Raw genomic sequence first — 15,721 nt, 5'->3', positions numbered from 1 at the left:
CATATAAATATCACTCGAATCCATGTCTATATTAATTTTTTAAAAAGAGCAATCCTTCAAAACCTAAACCCTAATCACATGCTTATATAAAGTGATTAGTCACATGTTTTCTTCTGGATTTCTACTCCCAGAGTTCTTTCTCTGGATGGATGTGGATAGCGATCTTTCTCATAAGTCCCTCAGAATTGTCCTGGAACATTGCAATGCTTTTAGTAGCAAAGTCAATCACATTTGATCATCCCACAGTGTTAACCGGTTTTGTATATGATTTTTTCCTGGTTCTGCTTCACTGTACATCAGTTTATGTTTCTTAATTAGAACCTTTTGATGAAAACTGACAAGTGTTAGCCTCCCTCCCTTTCATAAATACTGTCATTTCATGCTGCTGGGAGCTTGTCTTTCAAATGAGTTGTCCTTAATAGAAATCAATAAAATAGCAACACAGAGCCCAGATATATTTCCCTAATACTGCCTAACTGCCTTTCCAGATATTATTTGAAATGTGAACCATTCTTTTTGAAAGGAAAAGAAAGGCAGGCTATTCCTTCTGTATGTGAAAACATTTAAAAATGTATGTTTCTTGCATGTGTGGTAGAGAGATGTGAACAAAAGTTAACAGAATGAGAAGATGTGATATGTTTGTGAGTGATATTAACTGTGAAAGTAATGTGTTTCATGGGATGAAGGAGTCACCTAAGAACAGATGCTAAATGTAGTGTTTTGTTTTTATAATGTATGCTTGCCTTAACATCTCTCAAAAGTCTGCTATAGCAAATTATGCTCCTTTTTTTTAATCATTTTAGCTATAAGTTGAAGAAAACCTTTATACTTAAATCAGATGCCTTTTTGCAAGCGGGGTAATAATAAGCTCCTTAGTTGTGTGGATAGAATTTGATAACTGTTTTATTATCATTGGTTTCTGATGTAATCCTAAGAATGGCTATAACAAAAAAAAGTTCTTAAGAAACCATGGCCTATCAAAATAAATGAATGTAGTTGAATGAACTTGGTAGTAAAATCTGGAAACCCTGGCTTTGAGTCTCACTCTTATTAACCTCAGTGCCTCAAGCACCTGTTTAAGACCTGTAAGAGAAAACAATTTTTAATCTGCTTGGAAACTTTCTTCAGTGGAAGTTCCTAAACCAATGTAATCCCAGGTTAGGTCTGAGAGGCAGGCCCCATGGTAGAATGGATAAAGTCCTAACTTTTGGTACCAGGAAGATCTTATGTTCAAATCTTGACTTAGGTATTTAATAGACATATGCCTATGGCATATGATTTACCAACCTTTCTTTCCCTCAGTTTCCTCTTTAGTAAAATGCATAGCAATCTCCTTCAAGGGGTTGTGAGGACCAGATGGGATTCGACATATTAAAGCATATTAGAAACCATAAAAGTACATAAAAATACCAGTTTTGTATATGTTACTTAATTATATTAATATGTAGTATCTGATGTCTTTGTGATTCTGATTGGTCAATGTTGTAGATAATAGAAAATCTCCCTGTGGCTTGCCCTTGATTGAGGCTTAAGTGGCTATTATCCAGTGGAATAAAAGCTTTAGGTTTAGTCTTAGACCATTCTGCTTTGATTTATACCCACTCAATGCAGAGCTATGTATGGTATTTGAGGAGCAGCCCAGGGCCAAGTACAGAATCACAGGTTTAATATTGAACCCTCATGACGAACCCTTCAGAGTTCCTTTGGCTGAACTGTTCTGAGTTTCTTGGCAGTTGGGATAATGGGAGAGAAGGTGAAGGAGGCCTGGGAGAGCAACTGTAGTCTTAACTGGTGAGGAGATAATAGAAGCAATGTATACAGCCAATTTTTGTTGTTGTTTTTAAATGTTGAGTTTGTGTTTCTCAGGCATCCTAAATAGGTACCCACTGGGGAGTAGCAGAAGACTTTTTTGGTGTTCTTCATTCACCTGAACTTAAGCTTCTTGATAAATCAACTTTCACTACTGCTGCATGAAAAGTAGTTATAAGTGCTTGGACTTCTTATAGTCTTTTAAGTTTTTTATCCTATTTTCATGGATGCCATTCTTGTATCATTATTTCTAAATATATCCCTCCCTTCTCTGGTTATCAAAGCACCCTTCATAACAACCTTGAGAAGTGGTCAGTCTTTGCTTTAAATTGGAGTGGTGGAGTATGTAGCCATTCATATGGGGAATCCGCTTTTGCTTCTTCATTCATTGCCATTTTTTCTGGTTCTGCCCCCTGGAGGCAGACTGAGCTAGATTAGTGCTCCCTCTTTGACATGTGTTCAGATTCTAGTGAGCCTGCCCCCTTGGTCAGGCTAAAGACCCCAGTACTTTTTTTTTTTTTTTTTTAGCTGCATTTAGAAACAATTTTTGACAATTGTTTAGTGACGTTTTAGGATTCAGATTTTTCTCCCTCTAGGTGGTATATAATCTGATAGGTTATATAGTACTCTCATGCAATCCCCCCAGGATTTTTCAAAGCCCCAAAAGCAAGCACTTAGTTGAATTTGCAGGATTTCTGTGTATTTTTTAAAAACTCTTTAACTTCCATCAAATCAATACTATGTATTGGTTCTAAGGCAGAAGAGTGGTAAGGGCTAGGCAGTGGGGGGTCAAGTGACTTGCCCAGGGTCACACAGCTAGGAAGTGTCTGAGGCCAGGTTTGAACCCAGTATCTCCCATCTCTGGGCCTGGCTCTCCATCCACTGAGCTACCCAGCTGCTCCGGGGGGGGGATGTATTTTTTTCAAACAGCAAAGTCGTCTTTTTTTTATGCACAGACTGTTAGAGGACAATTAGACTTGTTCCTTCCATCTGAGCTTGTGTGCAGAGCCGAGCAGCACCCCTGTACTAACTGACCTGCAGCCTTTCACCTTGAATTAGTCTTTAACTAGTCTATGCCAGGGTTTTTTAGATTGACAAGAGAATACTGGCTTATTAGGTAGGAATTTCACAAAATTGTGCATGAAGTTTTGTTATGGCAGTAATAGCAGAAAAGCTACATGGTAGATAGACTCTTTATTTTCAATTGTTATGGGGTAGGTCAGGGAATGGGTTTCAAAATGAAGCCAAGCTGGAATAGTGGGTAGAGTAGACTTGGGAAGAGTTGAGCTGATCTCACCTCAGACATGTAGCTTTATTATCCTGGCCAAGTCACTTCCCTTTGGGGGGGGGGGGCCTCAGTTTCCTTATCTTTAAAATGAAGAGGGGTAGATACCTAAGGTCCCTTGTGGTTGTGAATCTCTTTAGCATGGCTAAGTGGAAGGCACAATTTCTGACCCTGTTCTATAGGCAAGAGCAGGCACGGTTCTTAGCTTATCTTTGCTTTCTCAGGTCCCGCGGTAGTGCTGGTGGCCATGGTTCCCGGAGTCAGAAGGAGCTGCCGACAGAGCCCCCTTACACGGCCTACGTAGGAAACCTGCCTTTTAATACTGTTCAGGGAGACATAGACGCGATCTTCAAGGATCTCAGCGTAAGGAGTGTACGACTAGTCAGAGATAAAGAAACGGACAAATTTAAAGGTGAGTTCTGAAACCAGGTTGTGCCACATTTTCACTGGTTGAAGGAGTCTAGTGTGACGTCTTTGTTAAATTATTCAGAAAGCATATTTAGGGTCAGCCAGAGTTCTTCTGAACTAGTCTAGTCTATGTTTTGTTTGTGACTTGGATATGTATGATTTGAGGACCTAGCTTGATTGTAGTTATTTAAGTACTTGTTTAGAAAAAACTATAGTCGTGGTGTTTGGACCCATCTAAATATTGCCTCAGGTTTGACCTATGTGACAATCTTAAATAAATTAACACTTTTTAGAGTGAAACTTTGCAGGAAAATGATGTAGGCAAAATCCTGCCTTCAAGGTCATTCAGTTAGGTTCACATGAAGTCCAATACAACTTCAGGATCTGGGACTGGGCTCCCCCTTCCCAGGCATGACTTCCAATCCTACAGTTTGGGGGTACTGAGGACAAAGAGAAGGGCGTTTTCTTCCTAACTTTGCAGTAAATTGACTGTGGGGGAGGGTTGTTGGAGGGAAGTAAGACTAAAAAGGGGTTAGGTAACTAGTGTCTAATACCTGCATAACCACTAGTGCCCCATGTTGGAGAACTTAACAGGTTATTCCTGAATGCTGCACAGCCATGAAAAACAGGTCTGGAAAAGTGATAAGGGATCAGAGAGCATTTTAGGCAGGTTGCCTTGATGCACCATTATCCAAAGCGCAACCAGTATCTGTTCCAAGACCTTTATAGCAGCATTGCAAACAACTGGAAGCAGCAGCACAACTGAGATGACAATACATTGATGTCAGGGAATAATGTAGTGGATGAAGGAAGGGGGTCTGAATAATGGAGAGAAATCAGTCTGAAAAGATGCTTAGGAAATGAACAGATAAATAGAAGATCTTGGTGAACAGTTGGGGGAGTCTCTGAAAAATGAAGGGCATTTTATACATTGAAATTAATATATTTAAATCATTTTCAAAGCAACCCCCACACAGGACCCTCCATCTGCCCTCTATGCCTTGGCACTGATGTCTTCTGGGCCTAGAATGCGCACTCGCGCTCTCTCTCTCTCTCTCTCTCTCTCTCTCTCTCTCTCTCTCTCCCTCTCTCCCCCCCCCCTTCCCTCCCTCCCTCCCTCTCCATATTTGTTGGCTCCTCTGTGAGAATATGACCTCCATGAAAGCAGGGATTCTCCTGCTTTTTTACTTGCACAATCAGTGCTTAGCATGGTGCTTGCTGTAGTAGTTGTAGTCCTTCATTCACTCATTCATTCTTTTGTTCTTAAAAGTTCTATTCCTTAAAGAAGTATTATTATAAAGATTATTATTATTCATCTATATTTAATCTAGGCACCTTTCACTATCTTCAACTGTAATTGATTGCTGCTAAGTAAAAGCTAAAATAAAATTTGTTGGAGAGAATTATGNCTCTCTCTCTCTCTCTCTCTCTCTCTCTCTCTCTCTCTCTCTCTCTCTCTCCCCCCCCCCTCTCCCTTTCCCTCTCTCCCTCCTTCCCCTTCCCCCCCCCTCACTTTCTCCTCTTAGATTTTCTGATTTCCTTTAAGGCTCAACTCAGATGCACCCTTCTACAAGAGGCCTTTCCTGGTTTCCTCACCCTAAATACTTGTTGGCTTGAAGTATTGATGCTTGTTATCAATATATATATATTGTAATTTAATTTTTAAAAGTTATTGTATTCAGAATAGCTCATAGTTTATATACATTTAAATCTATTTTACAAAGCATCATGTCATAGCATAGAGCCCCAAAGGAAGGGACAGCCCATCCCCAAAGCAGTCATCTTTATTATTCCATGCTCCAACCTCTTTGAAAACAGGCCATCCCATTAGAAGGGTGGTCTTGATAGTTAAAGAGCTGTGCCTATTTATGTTGAGCCAAAATCTGACTGACTTCTCACCATTGATAGTCTATTTTCTGAGGCAAAGCAGAACTGCTCTAATCCCTTTTCTAGATGACTTTTGAAAGCGGGTGCTCATGGTCCACCCTCCCCCTTTCAGCCCACAGGCCCAGGTTTTCCTTTCCTCTTTGTCTTTTTTGAAAGCAGCCCAAACCCTCACAAACTCAATTGAGTCCACTGTCCAGGAGCTGTCCTTATCTCCTCTCCTTTTCATTGCTCCTCCTTTCTCACATCTTACTTTTCAACAACTTTTAACCCCACAAGTACTGTCCTCCCCACAGCTGCTAAATTAGTATTCCTAAAGCACTGTACTTGCTCAAGAAGCCTAAATGATTCCCTGTTGTCTGTAGGATAAAATATTCCTCTGGTATTTAAAGCCTTTCATCTGGCCTCCATCTATTGGCGAGTTTATTTCACACTCTCCATTACAGCCAAACAGAATGTAATTGCCTTTGCTTCTTTGACGTTTGCTGTTTTGCCTCCATCCCTTCCCCTTGCTTAGAATGGTCTCTAGTCTCTTATAATACTGAAACTCCAGCTTAAAGGGCCACTGTACCTCCCTGAGATTACTTTATACTTCCTTGTACAGTATCTTGTTTTCCTAATCTGTACACATGCCTCTCCAACAGCAGAATGTAAACTGTTTGCTTCCTTTTTTAAATAGGTATTTTCAGAACTGGCCTGGTACATGGCCCACACTAGCCATGAGCCATGTGCTTATTGAATTGAGTCTCCCTTTGATAGTCCTGCTTCCACTGAGTTCCCCTTCCAGTGCCTCATACCCAGGCAATCTGGCCCATTCTTGAACAGAATCACCAGCAAATGGTTATCTCACCTTGACTTGAAGACCTCTAGGAAGAGGGAGACCATTCTACTTTAGGGCAGCTCTAATTGTTTGGAAGTTTTTCATCAGTCTTTTATGTACTTCTCTTCAACTTGTACCCCTGGCTTCTCACTTTGCCCTCAGTGAGTGACCAAGCACAACTAGTTTTATCCCTTTTGTATGCCACAGCCCTCAGATCCTGGGTAGGATCCCTTCACATCATGCTTGCTTTAGTTTAGTTGGATGGATAAATAGATAGATGGATGGATTTATACACACACTTTAGTCTTTTGGGTTATAATCTCACAACCTACTAGAGCATTTGCCATCATCCTTTGAAATGGAGGACATTCCTGTTCTGTTGAAAGTAGATGAGTCCCATCATAACAATAGCATCTGCTTCTTACAGTGCATTTTAGGATTTACAAGCATTGTGGCTGATGGTATTTTTTAAAAAATCATTTTACAGTAATGAGTAGCTTAAATGATTTCTGATGGCCATACCACTAGTCTGTGTTGGAGGCAGGATTCAAACCCAGTAGAGCAGCCCTTAAACCACAAATTTAGCCAATTTCTTGCTATTGGACACATAAGTCATTTCCAGTTCTCTGCAATTACAAGTGATGCTGTCACTTACTGTTCATTTGGGAGGTATATTATTTTTTGAAAGTTTAACTAAAAATAGAACCTAGAAGATCTAATTAGCAGTAATTAGTCAGATACAAAATAAGCCAAATTCATGGAAAGCACCTTGATAATATGGGAGCTGGATCTGGGTGTGGAAGAGAAATATTCTTGCACTGTTTGCCCAGATTTTGGAGACAATTGGATCCCGTTTGTTAAAAGTTTATTGTGTCAAATTACACAGCCAAGCTGCTTTCTATGCTTTGAGTCCTACCCGATTGCCCCAGAGCTTACTAAGTCAAGAAAAAGTTGGAAAAGTGATATGTTGAACTTCCTCATAAGGAAGATGATGGGGGTGGCAATGGGGTGCTTCTCTGCAAGTTCTCTTTGATAAATTCTTAACTGTTTTCCTAGCTTAAATAGTCAGAGACTATACCAGTTTTTATTCAGTTTTGTCACTCAAGGCTTGAGTCTCTCCATGTAAAGAGCAAACAGGCAAATACATTATAACCCTAAAATAAGCCAACTCTTTCTTGCCTTTAAGCTGTAATATAATAGTACCAAAACTGTCAATGTGGAGAAATGCAGGGTTTTTGTTTGTTTGTTTGTTTTTTTAATTAAAAATTTTCTGGATCTTTTCCCTCTGGCCTCTACCTCACCCACTGAGAAGGCAAGTCATGTGGTATCAGGTATATATGTGAAATGATCACACAAAACATTGCATATTAACCATGGAAAAGTTTGGCAGGTGGGGGGGGGCAAACTGCTTGTAGAGGATTGGAATTTTTAAAAGTCATTATAAAATAAAAAGGACAGTTCAGCTTCCTCCCAGCCTTAACCTATGAATATTAGTAAAATCTGAGAATTTCTCTTACAGGATTTTGCTATGTAGAATTTGATGAGGTGGATTCCCTTAAGGAAGCTTTGACCTATGATGGTGCGGTAAGTATATTTTCTTGTTAATTCCTATCAGGTTTGTTTTCTAGTCCTATTTCTTCTTGAGTTTACTTACACTGTTTTTCCTCATAACCAGCTGTTGGGTGATCGATCGCTTCGAGTGGACATTGCTGAAGGTAGAAAACAAGATAAAGGTGGCTTTGGATTCAGGAAAGGTGGACCAGATGACAGAGGTGATTATTTCACATGCATGGAGCCAGAGTATTTGTAGTCTGTCGTGGAGGCATTTTGATGCCGATTCATGAACTTTCATAACATAACAGTATGGATTGAGGTCTTTTTGCTCAATAAATATTAAGTACCAACTCCATGCCAGGAAATGCTAAGTTCTGGAGATAGAAGTCCAAAAAAAAAAAAAAAAAAAAAGACAGCCCTCGCCCTCAAAAAAGCTTACAGTCTAATGAAAGAAGACAATTCTGGGGAGAGAAAAGGCAGTCAGAGAAGTTTACAAGTAAGGGCAGTAGGTAAGAAGAGAGAAGATATCTTAGCTAGGTTCTTTGCTTAAATAGAGGTTTTGGAATTCATGACCATACCCTCTATTCATAGGGGTGGAAGCTGGGAGTGGGATTTGGCAGAATGGTGAGGTTAAATAGGCTGGGGAGAAGTCAACTCAGCCTGACCCACCTTGGGTAGTGTGCAGCAGGCAGGAGCTGTGAAAACAGAATGGGCAATGGGTCTTCTTCCTTAGCTGACCAGTCTCTACAGGTGAAGGGAGTCCTACCAGCCTAGAAGGGCTTGAAGTTTGAGCCTGGCATGATAAACTTTGTGGTCTGAGAAGTAGGCTGGCCGAGCCTGGAGCAACTCCTTCATCCCCTCCTGTTATTATTAAGGAGTTTTGGTTTTTGGTTTTTTTTTTAAATATGCATCGTCTTTGTTTCCAGGTGTGTGCCTCCCCTTGTGGCAGAAAAGGGAAGTTCGGCAAAACTAATGACCACATGAATGGAGTCTGCCAATGTTAATGCAGAGATCTCCAACTCCCCAAGTCTGCCAAGAAGGGAAGGAAGGAGGAGGAGGACATTTTGACTGTTTCCTAGAAGTAGGAAGTGAATGGCCAAGCTTGGTCCTTGGAGTTATAAGCTGGCATTCAGTTTTATTTAGGGCTTTTGTATGTTTGTTTCTTCCTGTGTTAAAAGCTTTGGTGCTCTTAAATAACTTCTTCCCCCCATTTAGGAGAAACAACCTAGAGTTAGTCTTTCTCTCCAATTTTCTCTTTATCTCTCCTCAGGAATGGGTGGCTCTCGAGAATCCAGAGGCGGATGGGATTCCCGGGATGACTTTAATTCTGGTATTGGCTTTAAATCCTTACACTTAAGCTATTGCCATTATATTATATCAGTGGTTCATTATTCCTCAATGTCCTGTGAGAAGCTTGTCAATCCATAATGGTCACCTGTTTGGTTCCTTGAGATATGGGGGTGGGAGAGATGACTAGCAGGCCCCATCATGGTAAGAGAGGTCTGCCACATCCTATATCCACAGCTTTTTTCAGAGTTCATCTAGAGCAAGGACCTGGAGTTCTCAGGAGGCAGTTAACAAAATTGTTGGTTTTAAAATAAATCAAGCTTATATCTGCTCCTCCTAGAAGTAAAGGACTGAATAATTTCAGGGATTTAAACCAAATCAACCTCCAGTTTTCCCCACCCCCACACAGTCCTCAACCAATCAGAAATGAATTTATTCTTAAAAGTGCAATGTAATATAATAACACCTGTACTTTTAGGAAGAAGCTAGTCTCTGAAACATACAACAGGGCTGAGCTTCTCAAAATTTGGCTGCTCAGTGATAGTAGAGTGGCAGAAATGCCTTTTTCCTCTTAACCTGCATTTTCATTGTTGATAGGGGGACAACAGTGTGTTCTAGGGTTTTTGAGGTTTTAGCCTCATAAAATTTCAGTGTTTTCATTCATCATTTATACATATAATGTAGCCCAAAATGCCATCTAAGGTAAGACTTATAGCATCTTCTTATAGTAGCTTGGAATAAAAAATTGTAGAGCACAGAATTTAAGTTGAAAATCACAATCCCCCCTACCATATATGATAGAGACCTCTTGCTCAGGCAACCCCACCTCCCCCCCCACCCCCCTTTGGGAGTCCTCCTTTTAGCTGGAAGTCTTTCCTTTACCTGTCGCCCATCAAGCAGCTCAGTTCTAATCCTTCTGCCATAGAACAGCATCCCTTCTCTCTCCCCCTTTCTTAGGATAGACAGCCCCAGGTCCTTCAGCCTGTCCTTATAGATCAAATTCTCCAATTGTCACCATTTTGGAAACGTTTCATCTCGTTGAGTGTCTTTCCTAAAATGTAATTTACCCAGGGCAGCTAGGTAACTAGGTTCAAATCTGGCTTCAGACATGTCCCAGCTGGGTGACCCCTGGACAAGTCACAGTTTAACCCTCATTGCCTAACCCTTTTCCGTCTTGATTCTACATAGTACTGATTCTAAGACAGAAGACAAAGGTTTTTTTTTAAATGTAATGTATCCGAAAATAAGCACAATAGCCCACATTTGTCTGTCTGGCATTAAAAACAGCAGGACCACCACCTCCCCATCACACCTCCCAGTTACTTTTTTGGGTGCTTGTGTTTTCATACTATTGTCTCTGAATTTCTATCCCTTCAGACCTGCCACAGATCTTCAAGTAATGTGCTTTCTAACCATTCCTTCCTCCTCTAACTTGTGATCCTTTTTTTTTTTTTAACCCAAGATTTTGCATTTAGTCTTATTAAAATTTGTCCTCCCACCCATAATTTCTTAGTAGATTGTCTGTCATTTCTCGTATTAGCTTTGCCTTTTAGCTTTGTTTCTACTGAACATTTACTAAGCATACTCCTCTTCTTATCTTTATCTCTGTCATTGAGAGCCAAGCTCAGATTTCCTTCAGCATTCCACTGGATGATTTCCAAGTTCCAGATCCACCTGACTGTTCAGTTATCTATTCCACACCATTCTTGTTCCCCAAAGAGTAGTAGCGTGTCTTTGGGAAATGTTTTGCTAAAAACCAAAATCTACTGCAGTCCCTTGATTGTCTAGTGTAGTAGCTGTCCAACAACAGCAGTAATAATAATGGCATGAATGGCCTGCCCTTGGTGAAGCCTTGCTGCTTTTTTATGTTCACTGATTCCCTTTCTAGAGTTGTTCACCAGTGCTCCCTGCACATAATCCATCATAGGATTAGGCCAGAAATTAAAGAAAAGTTCACCAGCCTCTTTTCATAATCTTTCCTTGTCAAAGAAAAGATGTCTCTGGAGGTCACTCTTGCTCTCCTGTAAAGTGTACGTAGCTCACTGACTTCAGGGGGCCATTTGGTTCTTCCTGTCCATCAACACTGCAGCTATCCAAGGCCACAGCAAGTGGGGTTGGGGTTTTGTTCTTGGGCTAGAAGATCTCAAGGGGAAGGTGATAATGTGTTTCCCCAAGGATGCTTTGTGGAAGCAAAGAACTGTTTGGGTATGTGTGACAATGACATAAAGCCATGTTTCCTAAATGATTTTGCTGAAAATTAAGGACATGCCAATTTCATCATGGCGGGAGGTGTTTTTATTGGCATTTTGTCTGTATATTGATGATGGTTTTATGACAAGAAGTTTCCAGGAGCTGTCTCTTAGCACAGTGTCTTCCATACAGGAAGCACTTGATGTTTGACCGATAGAAAGAACTTGATTTCTATTCAAACCTCACATCCTCAAAATTGTTCAGAAAATAAGTCTTTTCTGAAATGGAAAAAAAGTGGAGGTTGTAATGTAGCATCTCTAAATGAGTTCCATGACTTTCATAACTAGGCTTTTTGTGAGGAAAGCATGAGGGGTGCCCAACTCAATCTACATAACAAAAAACCTAGAAATGCAGTATTTTGCAGCAGCAGTTTTTCCATTTGTCCACACACATTCCCAATCAAAGGAAAGGGGTTTGTTTACCTGATTCATAAGCCTATACAATACTTTTCAATTTCAGAATGGTTTCTAAAGTTTTGCTCCAGGTACAGAGGGAATGTCACTTGAGGGTTTGTGGTAAAGTTTTAATTTTTCAGTTGACTTTTTCCCCAAGTCAAGTTTTCTAGATATCCTTTCTTTTTGAGGTTTAGTAAATAAACCCTGTCTGGGACCTCTCCTAGTTCCATTTGCCACTGTTATTCTCTCCAGCCATAAGCTCAGGGAGAGCAGGCAGGGACAGCAGTGAGCTTTGTATATCCAAGCCCATTGCACACAAATGTGTGATGAGACAGACAGAGTAGAGTCACTAATTGGAAGAAGCTTTATATTGATTATTTCATTTTTAAACCTTTAACTTCTGCCTTGGAATCAGTATTAAAGTTTCAAGGCAGAAGAGCAGTAAGGTTAGGCAATTGGAGTTAAGTGACTTGTCCAGAATCACACAGCTAGGAAGTCTCTGAGAACAGATTTGAACCCAGGACCTGGCTCTGTATCCACAGAGCTATCTGGCTGCCCTCACATTGGTTATTTGATTGCAGCAGCATAAGTAAAGAAGTCTAAAGTTTTGACTTCTGGAGAAACGACAAAGCTGGAGTTCCCATGAGATCTCTTACCAGGTTGCCTTTGGTACTCCTTTTCTTTGAGCTCTGGATGGATCGTGTAGATGGGCCTAGTAGATGGAGAAACCGTGGACCTGGTCATTAAAATGTGATTGGAGGTTTTATAAGATAATGCAAGTAACCGTGCTTCTTTGTGGTTTTTTAAGACAATGTACAGCCTGTGGAAATCCTCTTATGTTTGCGTTTGAGCCCACAACAGGTCACCAAGACTGTGCTGACTTTGTGGGTCGAGGCCATTTAGTTCCCTTTACATGAGACTTCTCTAGGCCCTCTTCTGAATGCACTTTAGACATAGATAAAACACATTCAGACTTAGGGTTAGAGATGCTCTTAGAATGCTCTGCTGGATCTAAGGCAGACTGACTGACATTCCTCTCCCTCCCTTCTCCAGGCTTCAAGGATGACTTCTTAGGAGGCAGGGGTGGAGGCAGTCGCCCCGGTGACCGGCGAACGGGTGGTCCCCCAATGGGGAGTCGCTTTAGAGATGGCCCTCCCCTTCGGGGCTCTTCAATGGATTTCAGAGAACCGACAGAAGGTACAATGTTCATATGCTGATAGCAGACCCTCCCTTGTGCGAAAGCCAAGTCTTCCTAACACGCACAGCTCTTAAGGACAGTGGTCACCCCCTAGTCACACGAAGAGTTTGCTCAGTAGTGAGACTCTAGCAGGGCCACCTCGGGACCCGTAGATTTGACCATAAGTGACATTGACCTTGCACCAGGCTGGCGTGCAGTCACCGCTTCCTGGCCAGGGATCATGCTTTATAAATGCTGTTTTCTTTATTTTTCCAGAGGAAAGAGCACAGAGGCCCCGACTTCAGCTTAAACCTCGAACAGTTGCTACCCCCCTCAATCAAGTAGCCAATCCCAACTCGGCTATCTTCGGCGGAGCCAGGCCCCGAGAGGAAGTGGTTCACAAAGAGCAGGAATGAGCTCAAGGTCGGGAGGGAATGGGGGGAGAGTTATTGAGTGAGACAGCAGCAGAGTTCATTGCTCTGGACGTCAACCCTGCAGTTACCATTCCTGCCACCTGACAGTTTGTCCTCCTCCTCTCTTGAAACTGAAAACACAGAGCTTGTGAATGCATGTCAGCTGTTAACAAGTGGTTTTTAGTACGTTCTTGGCTTTGCTGTATCTAGTGCCTGTTTTGTGCTGTTTTCCCCCACCGCCTTGGTCCTCCCTCCCTGTTCTCCTCTTCATCTTCGCAGCACGGGGTCTCTTGCAGATGAATGAAAGCTGCCGTCATCAGTGAGGGTGGGAGTTCTGGGGATGAGGTGTGCTGCTCCATTTCCCTCCTTAGCTTTTTCTGTTTTACTTTAGAAACACTGGTTAGACTTTGTTAAAACTCCAATATCGTTTCCTTTGGATTTCCCTCACTTCTCTTCTGACCTGCATGTTTCGTTCTGGGTTGCTGTGGCTCCAAAGAGGAAATAGGAAAGAACTCCCCAACAGGTTGGACCACCTGTTCCCCGACCTACATGGAGAATTGGCCGCCTTCTCTAAGGCTAGGGATCAAACACTGGCGTAGTCCTTCCAACCAGTTCACAGGTAGTTTTCTTTACCTTGCACTCCACCCCACCCCCCATCCCTGATTCCTCTCCCTAAACAAATATGCTAAAGCAGAATAGGCTCCAATTTTAAAGTATAGCTTATCTATATAGAAAATGTATAGTGTTGTGAAATTTATGGTGGAGAATGGTTATTCACTTAGAGAAGTAATTGGCTTCACTCCCACAGATCTGCCCAAACCAAAATCCCAACTAGCGTACTTCTTTTATCAGGCAGATTCGAGGGCTGTGTTCATTTAACTCTTACTGCAAACTGCAATCTTGTCTTTATCTCACCTGGGATGCAGCACTGGGGGCTTGCACAGCGGTGCATATCTGTGCCTATTCAAACATAAAAAAATGCTTATTACTGAGTCTTTGCTTTTTAAAAAATTACCCACTTTTTTTAGTTTGACATGTTTGGTAAGTAACTTTTAAAGGCAGGTTTATGCAGATAACGTTGACTTTGTGTTGTGTTGGAAGGAATGTAGAACTTACTCCCCTTGGCCACATATTTTGCATCCAGCCCCAGTATTTCTTTGTCCTCAAGTGTAAATGAATAGTCCATAGTGAGATGCTGTGCTTCCCATCACCATTGTTAAAAAGGAGTCACCAGAGCTGACCCTAGGATCTGGCGAAGTTGGGTCTCATTCAAATTCGTCAAGAACCTGGAAGCGTTTCATGGGTAGCTCTAAAGTTGAAGACCCGTGCCTCTTGGAGCCTGACGGCTCATCGGGGGAGAGTTTACTTTTCACTGGCAAAATCTTCAGGAAAGTTAAAGACAAAGCTCTAAGGTTGGGGATTGAGACCATTTTGGGGCTAACCAGTAGCTAGAAAGAAGCCAGAATTGTCAGGGTTTCTTGGAAGCCTTGGCCTCTTAGGTCAGTTATGCTTGGCTAGCAGCATTGTTGTTGACTCCCAATTCCTGGCTTCAGTTACTATTATCTTTGTTCCAGAGTTACAGCAATTTACAGGACCCCTTCCTCCTCTCTCCTGCTTCTTCCTTCCTTTCCTCCCTCCTTCCTTCCACCTGTCATACTCTCTGCTCCTAAGATAAGAAACCATTTGTGTAACACCAACACGTAATTTAAGAAAGACATGCATTGTGTGGTTGTAATCCAAACGGATGCTTTCAGATGACCTACTTACATCTTCAATGTGGAAAAGATTAAGAACAGCAGCAACAACAAATCTCAACTTCTGGTTAATCCAGATGCATTTTAAATGTGAGAATGGAATTCCAAACACTTAACCCATTCTGCTTCATGACAGAAAGTAAATTTATGGATATGGTATTTTGTGAATGATCTTTTAAATAAAAGAAAACCTTAAGTAATCTTTTAATGCTGGTCTTTATTTATGAGTCTCCCTCAGTTTTTCAACTGCTCAGCATGACTTGTATGAACTATTTTATTGGAAAGAGAAGATCCAGTTTAAATGATTTGTAGCATTTGCTGTGATTTTGACTTAACATTGGAAAATGTCCAAAAAAACCTTAATGAGAAATGAATTAAAACTAGCAACTAAATCGGAGCTGACATCTCATTTCAGCTTTTTGTCCACCCTCTCTGTTCCTTGTTTTTCTGAAGTTGGAAAAGAAGTTGCTTTTCTACCAGACAGAAACATAACCCTCAGATGTAGTCTGGCAATAGCTCTGGGCTGGGAAAATGGGGGAGGTGGAGTGGGTGGAGGGGAGGAGCAGGAAAGAGATAGCAATAACCCTTTTTTAAAATCTGGGGAATTCTCATAATTTTGTAATCTGGGCATTCAAAGTAGAACATAACAGTGATTGGTCCAGTTCTTTTGCAACCCCTTGGACTT

At 41.3% G+C, this 15,721-nt stretch overlaps 1 protein-coding gene across 1 annotated transcript; it reads left to right on the top strand.

Annotated features, from left to right (window-relative positions):
• Window positions 1-3,235: 3,235 nt before the first annotated feature.
• Window positions 3,236-15,244, top strand: EIF4H (eukaryotic translation initiation factor 4H). The gene is made up of 6 exons (XM_044675621.1): window positions 3,236-3,506; window positions 7,726-7,790; window positions 7,882-7,978; window positions 9,031-9,090; window positions 12,746-12,889; window positions 13,146-15,244. Exons 1-6 carry the CDS (start codon window positions 3,236-3,238, stop codon window positions 13,283-13,285), a joined length of 777 nt encoding a protein of 258 aa, XP_044531556.1. The 3' UTR covers window positions 13,286-15,244.
• Window positions 15,245-15,721: the final 477 nt, after the last annotated feature.

This window comes from Gracilinanus agilis, chromosome 4 (assembly GCF_016433145.1).
Source record: "Gracilinanus agilis isolate LMUSP501 chromosome 4, AgileGrace, whole genome shotgun sequence".
Taxonomy (NCBI): Eukaryota; Metazoa; Chordata; class Mammalia; order Didelphimorphia; family Didelphidae; genus Gracilinanus; species Gracilinanus agilis.
Note: the sequence above shows the minus strand (reverse complement) of the source record. Positions and strands in the feature narration are given on the sequence as shown.